The sequence below is a fragment of the Callorhinchus milii genome, unplaced genomic scaffold (assembly GCF_018977255.1).
Source record: "Callorhinchus milii isolate IMCB2004 unplaced genomic scaffold, IMCB_Cmil_1.0 Scaffold3, whole genome shotgun sequence".
Classification (NCBI taxonomy): domain Eukaryota; kingdom Metazoa; phylum Chordata; class Chondrichthyes; order Chimaeriformes; family Callorhinchidae; genus Callorhinchus; species Callorhinchus milii.
In genome coordinates, this window is record NW_024704744.1 from 57,559,382 (window position 1) to 57,573,168 (window position 13,787).

Consider the following 13,787-nt stretch of genomic DNA (forward strand, 5'->3'; position numbering starts at 1 on the left):
ATTGTAGAAACACTTATCATAAACCTCAAAATCTCATGACTATTAACTATACGTAGGGCAATCTTATACTTTATTCATGATATACGTACATTAGCGATGAGATAATCCACCCTAGGTTTTGTCATGGTACAAGGTAATGTCAGTATCCTGAAAATCCCTAAATAGCACACATCCTTGTTGTGCACTGACACACAAGTGTGGGGATTTGCAATTTGATTGTATGTTGGCCAGGGCACTTGAGGTTTGGGCTAACTTGCACCGGTGATGAACATAATGCGTTCAGCATGAAAGCCAGACCACATCAACAGCATAACATCGGGCTCATTCCAAATAAATAAACCAGCAAATAAACCTCAGCAGTTTGATGTTGGGTTAAGATGTTTGACCGAGTAACAACTCTGTTTAGAATATCATCCAAACAAACAGCTGAATCAGATTTTGGAATTGTAACTGCTCGCGAGTTGACATTCTCTTGTGGACAAACCCCGCAATAACTGACCCTGTATGTCTGGCAGGTATTTCTGATACTGATCCACTTCACTGCTGAAAATCGCAAAAGCCAGCCTTTTAAGGTGCATTGCCCGCTGCTCCAGCTCGGCCTCTCGGCTGGCAAACAGATTGAGTGAGCTGCTCTGAGGCACTGCCACTCGGGCTGGGGGAGCAAAAGAACAAAGTAATGAGAAATCAGCAGAATACCCTGAATATAGTATTTATTATAGGACATGAGCGGCCACATCTAGATCTTAGCTTACAATAATTTACACAACAATGAATCAATTAAAGCACTTTAAGGTCCTATGCACAAGCTAGTAGAGAAAGACGAACCACAGCGCAAACAAACAAAATAAAACTCAGCAAATAGATGGTGTAACTTACTCATGAGATCTCTGAAAGTGGTTTTGTCATGAGTCATCAGGTGGTCGATAATGGCTCTCCAGCTAGAGGTTAATAAAAAAACTGTTACAATCAGAGTCATAGTGGGTTTGGTAGGAGGGAGGGCAGAGTCCAGAGAGGACCTGGAGACAGCAGAGAGAGGGATGGATAGACCATCTGGGAGGGCAAAAGGAAGAATGACAAGGCTGTGAACTTGAATCTGACAAGAGGTGGGAGCCTAAACCTGAAGAACAGGGAAGAGGGGCTCAAAGAAACGGGATCTCTCCCTCTCTGACATACCACATTTAGTTTTGAGATGAAAACTCACGAGTGACAAAAGCTGGCGACAGAGCTGTGTTTTGAAGGTTGTGTTATAAGGACGAGTGGATATGCATCCTTATAACCCAGCGCCTTGGGACCTCCTCCCGACGTGAAAGATGCTATACAAATGTAATTTTGTATTTTGCTGTATATGTGACTGATACTGTGTGTGAAACAAGTTAACAGGTTGGGAGCCACACAATCTTCAAACAGGCTTCAGACGTTCTCTCACCCAAACTACAGGTTATTCAAGACGGGCAGGAAACAAGGTATTGGACTTACTGGCTGACACATGATGGATCAATCTGAAAGAAGTTGGGGTCCATGAAGAGATCAAATGCTTCCTTTTTCCAGGACCGCCTTGTGTACTGGTAGCCACTCAGGCTGCTCACCAGCTGTACACATGCTCGGTAACTTGGTGCGTTGTGGGCACTGGAGGAACACAGCAATTTTAGAGCAGTCACACTTGATGAACGAAGGACTTGCATTCAGAAAGCACAAGCATCACCCTTATGCCTTGATTCAGTGTAAATTCAGTGAGAGTCATTCTAGCCTTAATAACATGATCATTGAAACGTGCAGAGAGTACCCTGTGAAATGGGTGATCCTCACAGTATACGCACCCTTCAGAAGCTCAGATCATAAGATGTTATAAGAGAAACCCTTCATTCCATCTCATCTCAAACTTCCAGAATACCAAACCAATTATCTTCCATCACTGCATCAAGAGTTTGTTCAATGAGTCCAGTGCTCTTCCACTTTTCCTAGTAACCCAGTTCCAGCCATTAATTATTTTCTGTGTAAAGAAATACTTCCTGTATCTATTTTAAACCTGCTCTTCACAATCCTAAACCTGTATCCTGTGGTTCTGTTGCCTTGGTAAATTTAGAAGTATTGTTGTGGGTTTACTTTCTCGATCCTACTGAACATGTTATTTACTTCCAAGACAATAAAGAACCAATCTAGATGGACATTTTTTCCCCGAAAATTCATGGATTAAAGTTTCCCATTTAAATCATATTTTTACAAGGCTTACACAGGATTTATATACAGAAGTATATAAAATAAGTTGACAATTTTACACAAATGTTGCTGTATTAGTATCCTGGAGCTGACTTCAGACAGCCAGCGCTTTTGTAACTGGCACATGGACATTGAAATTGACTGCCACATTCACTCACAAAACATTACACTACAACAACAGCTTGCAATTATACAGCGCAGAGTAGCATCGCAGGCGGGACTTGAAAAAGGGGAGGGAGGGGCAAGGGGATTGAAGGAGAGTTTTCCAGAGTTTTGGGGCGTAGTGGCTGAATGCGCGACCTCCAATGGTGGAGCGGAGGGTGCGAGGGAAGAACAGGAAGCCAGTCAAGCGGAGGCGCTGGATGGTGGATTGGGAAGTGAAGATGTCGGAGAGGTAGGGAGATGCCAAGGAGTGAATGGATTTGAAAACTAATGTGAGGATCTGGAAGTTGATTTGTTCAGTATGGTTGGAGGCGGGCAATGTGGGGGAGGTGAAGTGGTCCTGGTCAGGGACTGGATGTGGGGAAGGAAGGACAGCTGGGGCTCGAACTGGATGCCTAGATTGTGCACTGGTTTGGTGAGTGTGAGAGAGAGCCCAGGGAGGTTTAGGAGGTTGGATCCGCAGGAGTGAAGACGTTGATGGGAGGCAAGGAGAATGGCTTCTGTCTTGTCCACATTCAACTGCAAGAAGTTTGCACTCATCCAGGCCCTGATGTCTGCCAGACAAGCTGATAGAACATTGGGGACCTGGAGTCACAGATGGAGGAGGCAAAGTAGATTTGTGTGTCATCCGCACACTTGTAGAAGTTTACCCCATGTCTGCGGATGACACTACACTTTACAGAAAATCCTGTGGAGTGCTTTGGGACATTCTCCCGATGTGAAAGGAGCTAGATCAAATGTAAGGATTATTACGTATTTTGGATAAAATGCACAGATGAATATCAGAAAAAGAAAACATAAATTACAATTAACTTGTCTGAGACATACAGAAATTCCTATTCAGTGTTAACTAGATTAAAGCAAAGCTTGGAGTACCTGTGATTGCGAAGATAGGGGACCACGTAGTACATAATGTTGACAAGTAAAGGAATGACCTTTTCCTTCTCGTCACTGTGGAAAACCATGTCCAGGAGATGAGCCAAAACCTGAAAGATTGACGTTATATGTTGCACAATTACAATCCATTCAACAGCCTTGATTATTCAAATCCAGAAAGCATTAAAACGACTTCAACATTAAGGAATTGTTTCCCTGCTAACAGAGCAAAAGTAAACTATTTGATTTCCCAGTGAATTACAGCTTTGAGCATTGCACTTTTCTGGTTTAAGACTTTTCGCTTCACCAATATTTTTGCCCTGCAGTATGTCACCAAAGCAAATCCTATTCATGTCCAAGATTTCACAATGATCGACTGCAGGTTATTTTACACCTGCTGAGCCCAATCCTGTTTTCACCCAACATCCATACATTTTACCATGTCTGAGATTCTTCATCCTAACCCTGGTGGTGCATTTACTGCTGTCCCAGCTAAGATCAGCTCAGTACAGGCAAAGGATCACATTGCGACCTTCTCCAACTTCCTTCAAGATAACTAAATAGAGTTGTGGGCAGTATGGTCATTGGAAAGAACTTTCCTTTCATAACAGTGATACAAGAGGACCCTGATTTAATCACTTAGTTCTCAGCATTAACATGAGCAGATTCATTACATTGTGCACCATTTACGGTCCTCACACATTAAAGAGAGCAACTTGGCTACTGTCGAGAACACAAGCCAAGGCCAAGAAATCCCACTGGAAATTCAACAGCCTGAGATCAAGGCTGGTCCTGATCTGCAATGTGTTTCAAATCAGAAAATGCAGAACCATGGACAGCTCCTTGTCAGCCTCTGGTGGCAGCCCACTGCCAATCTATTGGATTCCCAATGCAGCATCTTCCAATTGTGCAAGGTTATATAATCCTTGCATTTGATATAGCGCCTTATCATGTTGTTGAGACGTCTAAAGGGCTTCACAAGATATATTGTAAAGTGGATTAACTGCGTAATCTGTGGGCACGGAAAAAAATCTATCAGGCCTCCCTGCATTTGCTTTCTGCTTTAATTCAGCTCCCTTAGGCGAAGTCCCTTCTCCCTGTATTCCTACTTCACTTGTTTTGAGGTAAAGTCATTAACACACACTTATTCCAATGTTTTCCATTGATCAATGATCTATTGAGCGACTACAAAATTAAAATGATGCAGATGAGACCAGAACTGTGTACTAGAAATAATATAAACATATCAGCAATATCCATACCTCAGCTAACAGCGTCAGCGCATGCACACTGTACACAGAAGGCGTGATATTGGATGTCTCCATCACTGGGGCCAACATAATATCTGAAGGATCAGAAAACAAACACTCAAGTGAAGATACTAGTTTAGATTTCATGCAAACATCAATTGGAAGAACTTATGGATTGCTGGGTTTTACCTGTTAGGCTTTCAAAAGTTTTCACAGATACACGTATTGTGACTGAGAAGCTGCATTACTTTACTAGCAGCTCAATGCTCTGCAAATTCATTTGAAGGAGAGGAAAAATAGTCCCCAGTACCTTCAGGAGAGGAGGATTAAGAAGAGAAAATTGCAAAATGGGGAAAAAATAGAAAATCACTATATACAAACGTTTTGAATATATATAAAACGAGCTCAGTTAATTTCTTTACGATTGATTTCAAATACACATGAATTCTGTTCAAATCAAACACACTCTAAATAAAGGCTGAGGTCTTCTGAACAGTGGCACACTGTGTGGTTCCTCTTTTTCATACACTTCTTTTCAACTTGAGTACCGTACAATGTGACAAGAATTCACATAAGTCAAAATCTATTTACCAAAAAGAGAACGACAAAACACTGCCACCTCAACAGTAAAAACATGATTGTATTTAATCAGAATTCAGAAACCATGAAAAGTGTGAGTGCCAGAAGTCTAGCATTGTGCTACAGCTTCAGGCAGAAACATCACTTTGGCTTCATAATTGCTATGTTGCTTACACGGTAAAGCACAGCTTTTCTGTTACGATATAACCAGGAGATAGAACCTATATGCAACTGCCCTTCAGCTAATTATTCTTAGCCTTTCATTTCACAAACACAGGACAGTTTAAACGCATCCGTTGCCTTGACATGTCGCCCCAACACTGCTGCAGGAATAGCTCATACCTTCAACATCTCTTTCCATGTTGGTTCCCTCCACCAGGATTTGTGGAGAAGCTTTCACCTCGAGGTTCCTCCGGAGCCAGGTGGTTTGTTCCAGGGAGGAGCCAGCAATATTCCCAATAGCCTCCACTATCTTATGGGTGACATCCTAAAAAAGCAGATGATATTGGAAGAGTCATCACAAGGTGATAATGGGGTTAATTTATTGATCTGTTCACTACTTAGTGTATCAAATGGAACAGGATGTATTTTGTGTGTCACAGACCTTGCCGCCAAATAGTTACTCACTGATGATCTCAATGGCTGAGAAGCTTTCCACTTGGTGGTAAACCAGCTTAATAACAAATCTACAAACTCAAATGCCAACATCCCACTAAACATCAATAAACAGCTATGATCCATGGACCTTCTCAGAGGGTCAAGAACACCCACATGCAAGTCCATTAGATGCACATGGGCCCCATTGGGACTTATTGAAACCTCTATTAGTTGAACTGTGAAATCAACTTTTCGCCAACAAAATATACGGTCAATTCACTTTCCAGATTATTCTGTGAAGTGCTTTGAGATGTCTCAAAGACGTGATTAGGCGCTATATCAAATGCAAGGATTATTACTAACTTACCTGCAGGTCCCTTTGATCCTTTTTGTTTTCCAAGTTGGGATTCTTCATGATGAATTCATTTAGAACGCTATAAACACAAGTTTGTAACAATTATCCACTCACATCAAGAAGGCACCTTGAGCAATGCTGAAGGTATACAATGTGGGTCTTATTGGCACTAGATCAGGACACAAGCATTTCCTGAGACTTCCAGATGCTTCACTTATGACTAAGCTCTAACAATCTAACTTCCTGGTGTGTTACATCTCATATCCAACAACAACTTGCATTTATATAGCATCCTTCACCCTTGGGTTAGTATCTTGGAACACTTGTCATTGTCCTAGTCACTCCTGGGAGGGGGGAGTAAGCGGGGCCTCCTTGGAACTTAACCAGCTCCAAGGTGACGTGTTTGGCAATGTAATGTCAGGATCTTGGTAGTCCAGTTCCTTAGCCAGATGGGTCCACAATATTCCATAGCACTGCTGATGGCAGCACAGCCAGGATGGCTCATTGGCAGGACTTGGAAGGGCAGACCAGTCACTGGGGACAGGGATTCTTCCCACTCAGCTTCTGTTATCTCTGCAAGCCAAAGCCCTAATGGGTAGGGTGGTCCCAGCTGCACAAAAAGCTTGCCAAGAAGTGCTCTCAGTGGGATTTTAGCTAGTTAGACTCCAGCAACATCCCAATGCACACTCTGCTGAGATAAAACATCAATAGCCCCCGGGATGAATTTTAGATGAACATAGATCTTTCCTCCAAGTGCTGATCAAACCACGTGCATGTTCCCAATTCATGTCTGGGTATCTATTACACCAAAACTAGTCCGTTTCTGAATAAAATGGGGAATAAAATGAAGCAGAATTTTTAAACACTCCTTCATTCTTCCTCCTCAATTTACTTCCCTCTTGAACACTGGACACTTCTACGAGATGTATTCACCCCGTTGTCGACATGGTCTGTGCCAAAATCTACCCTTGTTTGCTGAGATTAAAAATGACCTTAAAATTAAAAGTCCTCCCACAGCGCTCAATGCTGTGGGTGAGAAGTTTTCATATTCGGTAGAAATTCTTACCCAAGGATGAGGAATTGTCCGGGTGGGGGCAGATAGAGCTGAACAGAATCTTTGAGTAGTGGGAAAAGCGAAGGCCAGCTGTCTACTAAATTCTGCACGGAGATCCTGGGAAGAAAGGAAGGAAGGTTAGATCAGGTTATTTGACCGCTTACCTTCAGTAATAAGGAATATTTTTCTTCTAACTTAGACAATACAGTTCAGGATCAGGCTGACATCACTTGAATTTTACTAAATTTAGTAAAACTTACTTTCTTAAATGAAAATCAAAGTTACTTTTATTCCTTGGGTGATCTTTGTGTGTCATGAATCATACAGTACCACAAAGGGAAGGTTGGTTACCTGTTGCCCAGGTCTAGCCATACAATGCTCTGAACCCAATATCCCAGTCCAGAGAGATACAAAAAGAGCAACTTACAAAGCAATGTAGAGTGTCTGAGAAAATAATTACTTGGGAAACTCTTTGTGAGACACTTGGACTTGATAAGGTGCTATAAAAATGAAAGTTCTTTCTCTTTTTTAAGTATTTATACAGTTCTATACAGTACATTCACTATGATCCAATGACCTGCAGCAGCTGTGTTACAATTATAAGTGTATCCCACTGTATTACTGAGGGAGGATCAATTCAGAGCACTATTTGATATGAAATCATACATTACTTTAGAATGGGTTCCAATTATTTGATTAGCCCTAGGAACATCCTTTCAAAGAATGTTATTCCTTTAGGCACAGCAAATCTATAGATCAGCAGATCTGATCACAGATTAAAACCATCATATAGTTTTATACAGCAAATACTTTATCTTAAGATGGATTTGATCAAAGCGGATTAAACAAACCCTTACTGCATGAAGCAAACGGGTCTATGTGCATATGAAACGCAATAGAGATGACCTGCATGGTCATTCTTTTCCAGTACAGTTAGTGTGGTTACCTTTGGACGTATGCATAGAAAAACTGCAGCATGCAAACTTCCAGTGACAGCTGTTTCTGCAACATAAAAGTGATAAGAAATTTATTTATAAAAAAAACATGTGGAGGATTGCTACATTTCAAACACTGTATAATTATTGGGCAGCAAAACACTAAATTACCCTTTGGTTTGACCACTTTGATCAGTATTTTGATACATGTCTTTACCACACACACAGCGCCCTCTAGTGGCCTCTTATACTTGGCACTCTTACATTCTGCAAGGATTTGAAAACTAACCTAAAGATTTAATGAGCAATTTCTTCTTCCAAAAACTTTTTGTGTTTCTTTTAGAAAAACGGGATTCCAACATTTGTCACCACCGTGGCTGGGAAATTTGCCCTCCTGTGGTGTTGCGTGTTGACCCTGGTAAAATCAAAATTACTAGGTCCAGGTGTGAAACACCAAAATTCGACATGTACTCAAGTAAAAGCTTGATCCAGGTGTCTCTCAGCTGCCTGGAAAGTAGTGTTATGAAATCATGAGACGTTCTCCTAATAAAATCCATCAGCTCAATCGATCAGCCGTCCAGTGATAAAGTATAGGTTTGGGTGTGTTATGTTATGAGGTCAAAAGATAATATAGAATATACAGATATTTCTTTCATCAGCATTTGAACTCAGATCAGTGTTGTAAAATGATAACTCTAAGATTCCCATGGGCATATGGTTTACATGTGATGCATAAATGTATTTTTATGAACCCTAAAGTGGGGCTTGAACCCACAACCTTCTGGCTCAGAGGTAACAAACAGTTCTACCAACTGAGCCAAGTAAGCTGACACCTGGCTCACTTGGTAGAACTGCAACGATAAGGTGCAACAAAAACTTACAAGTTCACCCTTCTGGCAGAATAGTGTCTCAGAACATTGCATAGTGGCGGGGTTGGAAGCTGATCAGGGAAGAAGGAGGAACAGTGTGGTCAAAGATCTTAAAGTGGGATTTAAAGAAAAAGAGAGGTGAGGTGGAGGGATTGAGGCAGGGAGCTCAAGAGATTAGGGGTGTATAGCCACAGATGGTGGCATGGAGGGTTCAAGGGATGTGCAGCAGACCCGTGCTAGTTGAGCAAATGGAGCGGGTAGAAGTGTGGGGGTACGAGCAGGTCAGAGAGGTAGGGAGGTGTAGGGCGTGAAGGGATTTGTATGCGAGGGTGAGCATCTTCAAATATTTGTTAAATTTATGTAAAACACTGGTTAGACCTCATTTGAAGTACTGTATGTAATTTTGATCACCATACTACAACAAGGATATTGTAGCAATGATTGTAGATTCACTAGGATGTTGCCAGGGATGAAAGAATACAACTTTCAAGAGGCACACATATAAAAAGCCACTAGCAAATCTGAAAGAGTTTAGGAGTAACTTCTTTACACAGAGGGTGATGAGGAAGTGAATCTCTCTGCTAGAAGCTGTGGTTGAAGCAGAGGCATCAATGCATTTAAGAGAAAAGGGAGAAGGCATGGTAGAAGGCAATAGATATATATGGGAGCAGGGTGAGGAGAGGGGATTAGGTTGTGCGGAGTAGCACACCAAGCACAGACTGGTAGGGCTGAATGGCCTGTTTTGGTGCTGTACAGTCTGTATCATTCTCAGTAACATGGTTATGACACAGTTAATCTTTATTGATAGTATTGAGATACAGTAAAAGCAAAGATTCCACCTGTAAGCTGTCAGCAACAATACAGCGGATCAGTGATCACTGCTCTGCAGTTACCTCAACAACAACAACTTGCATTTATATAGTGCCCTTCACGAAGGGTGGCATTTCCTCACATACCTTGGCCGAGGCTGGAGGCTGCTTCAAGACTTCCTTCACTGTCTGCATAACGGTTTCAGCCCTCATCACGCTTATTGAGCGTACTAACTCCACCAGCAGTAACTGTTCCGGGCAGGGCATGGGGATAACCTTCAAATATCAAAGTACACACTATTCTTTAAACACTCGCAATGCCTTTTTACAGGATACTCACATGCAATTTTACCTCATCGATAACATCTTCAGTGCTGCTGTACTGAACTGGTTTTACAGCAGAATGAGATTATCTGGTGAAATCAGCAGATGAACCCGCACACAGAACTAGTAACTTCAAGCACAATACATCTCAGTCGTTTAAGATAATTTTTAAACAAACAGATCCTTCCTTTATCTAAAACCAAAAATGCAATTTTTTTTTACATTAGAAACAAAATTAACTTCCTGGGCAGTGATGCTGGTGGCAATCTGATGATCTGGATATTGACAATAATTTGATGCAGGGCGACAACTGGCTTTTTAAAGGCCTTTTGCCCACACTTTGAATTTTTTTATACAATTCCATTATAAGTGCATGACAACACAACAACTTGCATTTATATAGTGTGGAGCAATGTTTCAGAGCGCTTAACAATGGTGGCGCCGAGCCGGGGAGAAGGGAGGTGGTGACACTAGGCCCGATTGAAGAGAAAGGTCTTCAGGTGTGAAGAGGGAGCAAGGCAGAGGGATTGAGGGAGAGTGTTCCGGATTCTCAGGGCATAGTAGCTAAAGGTAGGGTGGATGGAGGGGATGAGGGATGTGCAGGAGGCCGGAGCCAGCTGAGCACAGGGGTCGGGTAGAGGAGTGGGACGTAAGCAGGTCAGAGAGGTAGGGAGATGCCAGGATATGAAGCGATTTGTACAGTGTGAGCATCTTGAAATTGATCCGTTATGCAATAGGGAACCTTGATAGTTTCTACTTTATTTTGTATAGGTTTCACTGGTATAACAGGTTTCTGCTGTATTTTGAAAACCATGAGTGCAGCAGGAGATGGAGGTTTCTTTATTTACACTCTTTTAGCAGTCTCAAAGGAGCTGGTTTGCAATTCAAGTAAAGAAGTACAGCATCTTCCTTCTTGGATCAGAAAATGATTGTCTGCAACTGTGTGTGGGCTCAAAGATATGAACTTAACTAACACTAAAGCACCCAGTGTAATGTTAAGGGTATAACTGCGCTGTTGGAGGTATGACTTCTGACATGAAATAGTAAATTAGGTAGATTGATGCTCATTGGGCTCCAGCACTAATAAAATTATTCTCTCCCGTCAGGGCACTATATCATAACACACGAGAGCCACACAAGCACAGCAGGAATTACAGATGCCCTCCAATATGTCATTAACAACCAATGATGGTGCATAATACACCTGTGTTTACACATGGTTTACACCTTGTGGATAATAACAATGCAGTTAAAAATAATAAGAGGCTTATATTAAATGTCAAAGTCCAAACTCAACTATGGACCCAGCAACCATTAAAAGTGTCTCTAATCTACAGCGTTAACAGAGCCTTGAATTCTTCGCTAAATTAGGAGGAAGCAAATATGCAATATTGATAACCTCTGAGAGCAAAGTTTGCGTTTGCTATGGCTGTTACCTTTTTATGGAGCAACGCCTTACCTTGTTTCTGGTACTGTTTGTATTCTCCCTTCTCTCATTCCAGACAAAAGCAATAGCAGCCATGAAGTGTACCCCATGGTTCATAGAGATTGGGCCCAGGAGCTCTAAAATCTGCTGTCTGAGATTCTAGAAAGGGACAAAAGAAAACTTCAATTACAATAATCAACATCCAAACAACTTCCATGAAACTAACCTGGATGATCCACATTCTAAATGTTTACTGCAATGGGTGGCATCTGAAGCTATCAGCGACATCCGGTACTGTCATTTATTAACTGATGATATCAGCAATAATCCTTATATTTGACATAGCACCTGATCAAATTGGTGTGACATCTCTAATCGCTTCACAGGACTTCCCTGTAAAATGTAGTGGCTGTGGATTTACAGTCAAATACTGCAACCAATTTGTACCTGGCAACATCCCACAAACAGCCATGAAGTGAATGACCAATTTTATTTGAGGGGTTGTTGGCCAGGCCCCCCGGGAAACCCCTTCTCTTTTCGAGTAGCGCCATAAGATCGTTAACATCCACCTGAACAAGCAGACAGGACCTTGGTTTAATGTCTCATCTGAATGCTTTCTAATGGTTATACTATAAACCAGCTGTACCGACCCTTTGCAGCTACGTTTGCAACCAAAGGATCCAATACGGAATGTAGATTTGTAGTTAGGGCTGAGGTTCGGGAAAACTTTTGTTTTGAATTCTGCTATATCTTGTACAATGGTCCCACAACCTTCAGGGATCTCAATTTGGCCATCTGTTGGATCCACTGAAATTATAAACATGAAGGGAGAGAGAGGGGGAAGGGCTAAACTCCAGAGGAGGAGGGGCTAAACTCCAGTACTCAGGTACTGGCCCCAACTTGAGCCCCAGGTCTTTCGGATGAGATATTAAATCACTAATAATAATAATAATAATTGTTGCATTTGATATAGCTCTTTTCACGTCTTCTGGACGTCTCAAAGCGCTTCACAGAATATACTGTAAAGTGAATTGACTGTATATTTTGTGGGCGAAATCAAGATCCCGTCTGCCTATCCAGGTGGACATTAAAGATCCCAAGGTACTATTTGAAAAAGGAGGGAGTGTCCTGGCCAACAATCCCTCAAATAAAATTTGTCACTCACTTCATGGCTGTTTGTGGGACATTGCTGTGAACAAATTGGCTTTTACATTTGCCCACAAAACTACACAATTTACAGTATATCCTGTGAAGCGCTTTGAGGCATTGCGACTATGTGATAAGGTGATATATCAAATGCAAGGATTATTAGTGTATTATGGATATCTTACCCACCTTTGTGGAGCCAAGGTTGATAGTAACAGCAGAAGCTCCTGATGTTCTTTCAGTGGAGTCGGCAACCTGTAGGATGCCCCATAGCAGCGTCACAGAGGACATAATGGTGGGTAAGATGGAAAGAATTCCATTCCGGGCTTCGGACAAATACTTCTCATCTACCGTAACGAGCAGCTGAAAGATATCAGATAAATATTAACAGACAGACAAATTACTAGACAATAAAATGAATTGGCAGTACTAGATGCATCAAAAGATTTTTTTAGGAAGTTGGATAGATAACTACATGAACTAATGGTGAACTGAAACTGTTATTAGATGACAAACAGCAAATATTGTTGGACATACAAGTGCAGATTCCACTAGTGCTCATTACAAGAGGTATCAGTATTTTCTATGTGAACGTGAGGTTGGAGGGCTCCTAACCACAATCTAATTGGAAAAGCACATTTTAGTGTTGCAAATATTTAAAATCATTCATTCAAAACCTGGGTCTGTGCTTACTTAATGATTGCTGCTCAGACAATGGCCACAAGATATTTAGCGCTTTCCTCTCACTGGTGGCTCACCTGGTGATACTGTATGGAAGGGTCTAACAGGCAGTAGTGAATAATAGTGGTCATCCCTTCAAGCAGTGTGAGGATCATATCTGGTGCAATACTCACAGCCAACCACGTAGGCCTTAGGGAAGCAAAATACAATAAAGTAAATTAAAATAGCAAATTATCACAGATACCATTGGAATATTGGTTAAACATGATGGTCATAATATAAGTAACAGACTAGTGTGAGGCCTGTATGACATGGTCATGACTGAAACATGAGCAGCAACACTGTGTGTGCATTAACATTTAAAAAAAATCTTTGCATTTGATAGAGTGTCTTTCACATTGTCTCAAAGCTTCCATATGGATATAGAGTGTAGTGACTGTGCATTTTGTAGATGAAAGCAACAGCCAATTTGCACACAGCAATGACCCACAAACAGCCATTAAACAA

General features: G+C 41.5%; 1 protein-coding gene across 1 annotated transcript in view; it reads right to left on the minus strand.

The window, feature by feature from the left end:
* Nucleotides 1-13,787, minus strand: part of dop1a (DOP1 leucine zipper like protein A) — a 62,167-nt gene that overhangs the window by 4,332 nt on the left and 44,048 nt on the right. The window contains 13 exon segments of the mRNA XM_007893870.2: nt 500-652; nt 877-938; nt 1,477-1,626; nt 3,256-3,365; nt 4,518-4,600; nt 5,427-5,571; nt 6,049-6,115; nt 7,103-7,207; nt 8,037-8,092; nt 9,851-9,979; nt 11,487-11,612; nt 12,789-12,962; nt 13,358-13,469. Of these exon segments, the coding sequence (XP_007892061.2) occupies nt 500-652; nt 877-938; nt 1,477-1,626; nt 3,256-3,365; nt 4,518-4,600; nt 5,427-5,571; nt 6,049-6,115; nt 7,103-7,207; nt 8,037-8,092; nt 9,851-9,979; nt 11,487-11,612; nt 12,789-12,962; nt 13,358-13,469 (1,472 nt within the window).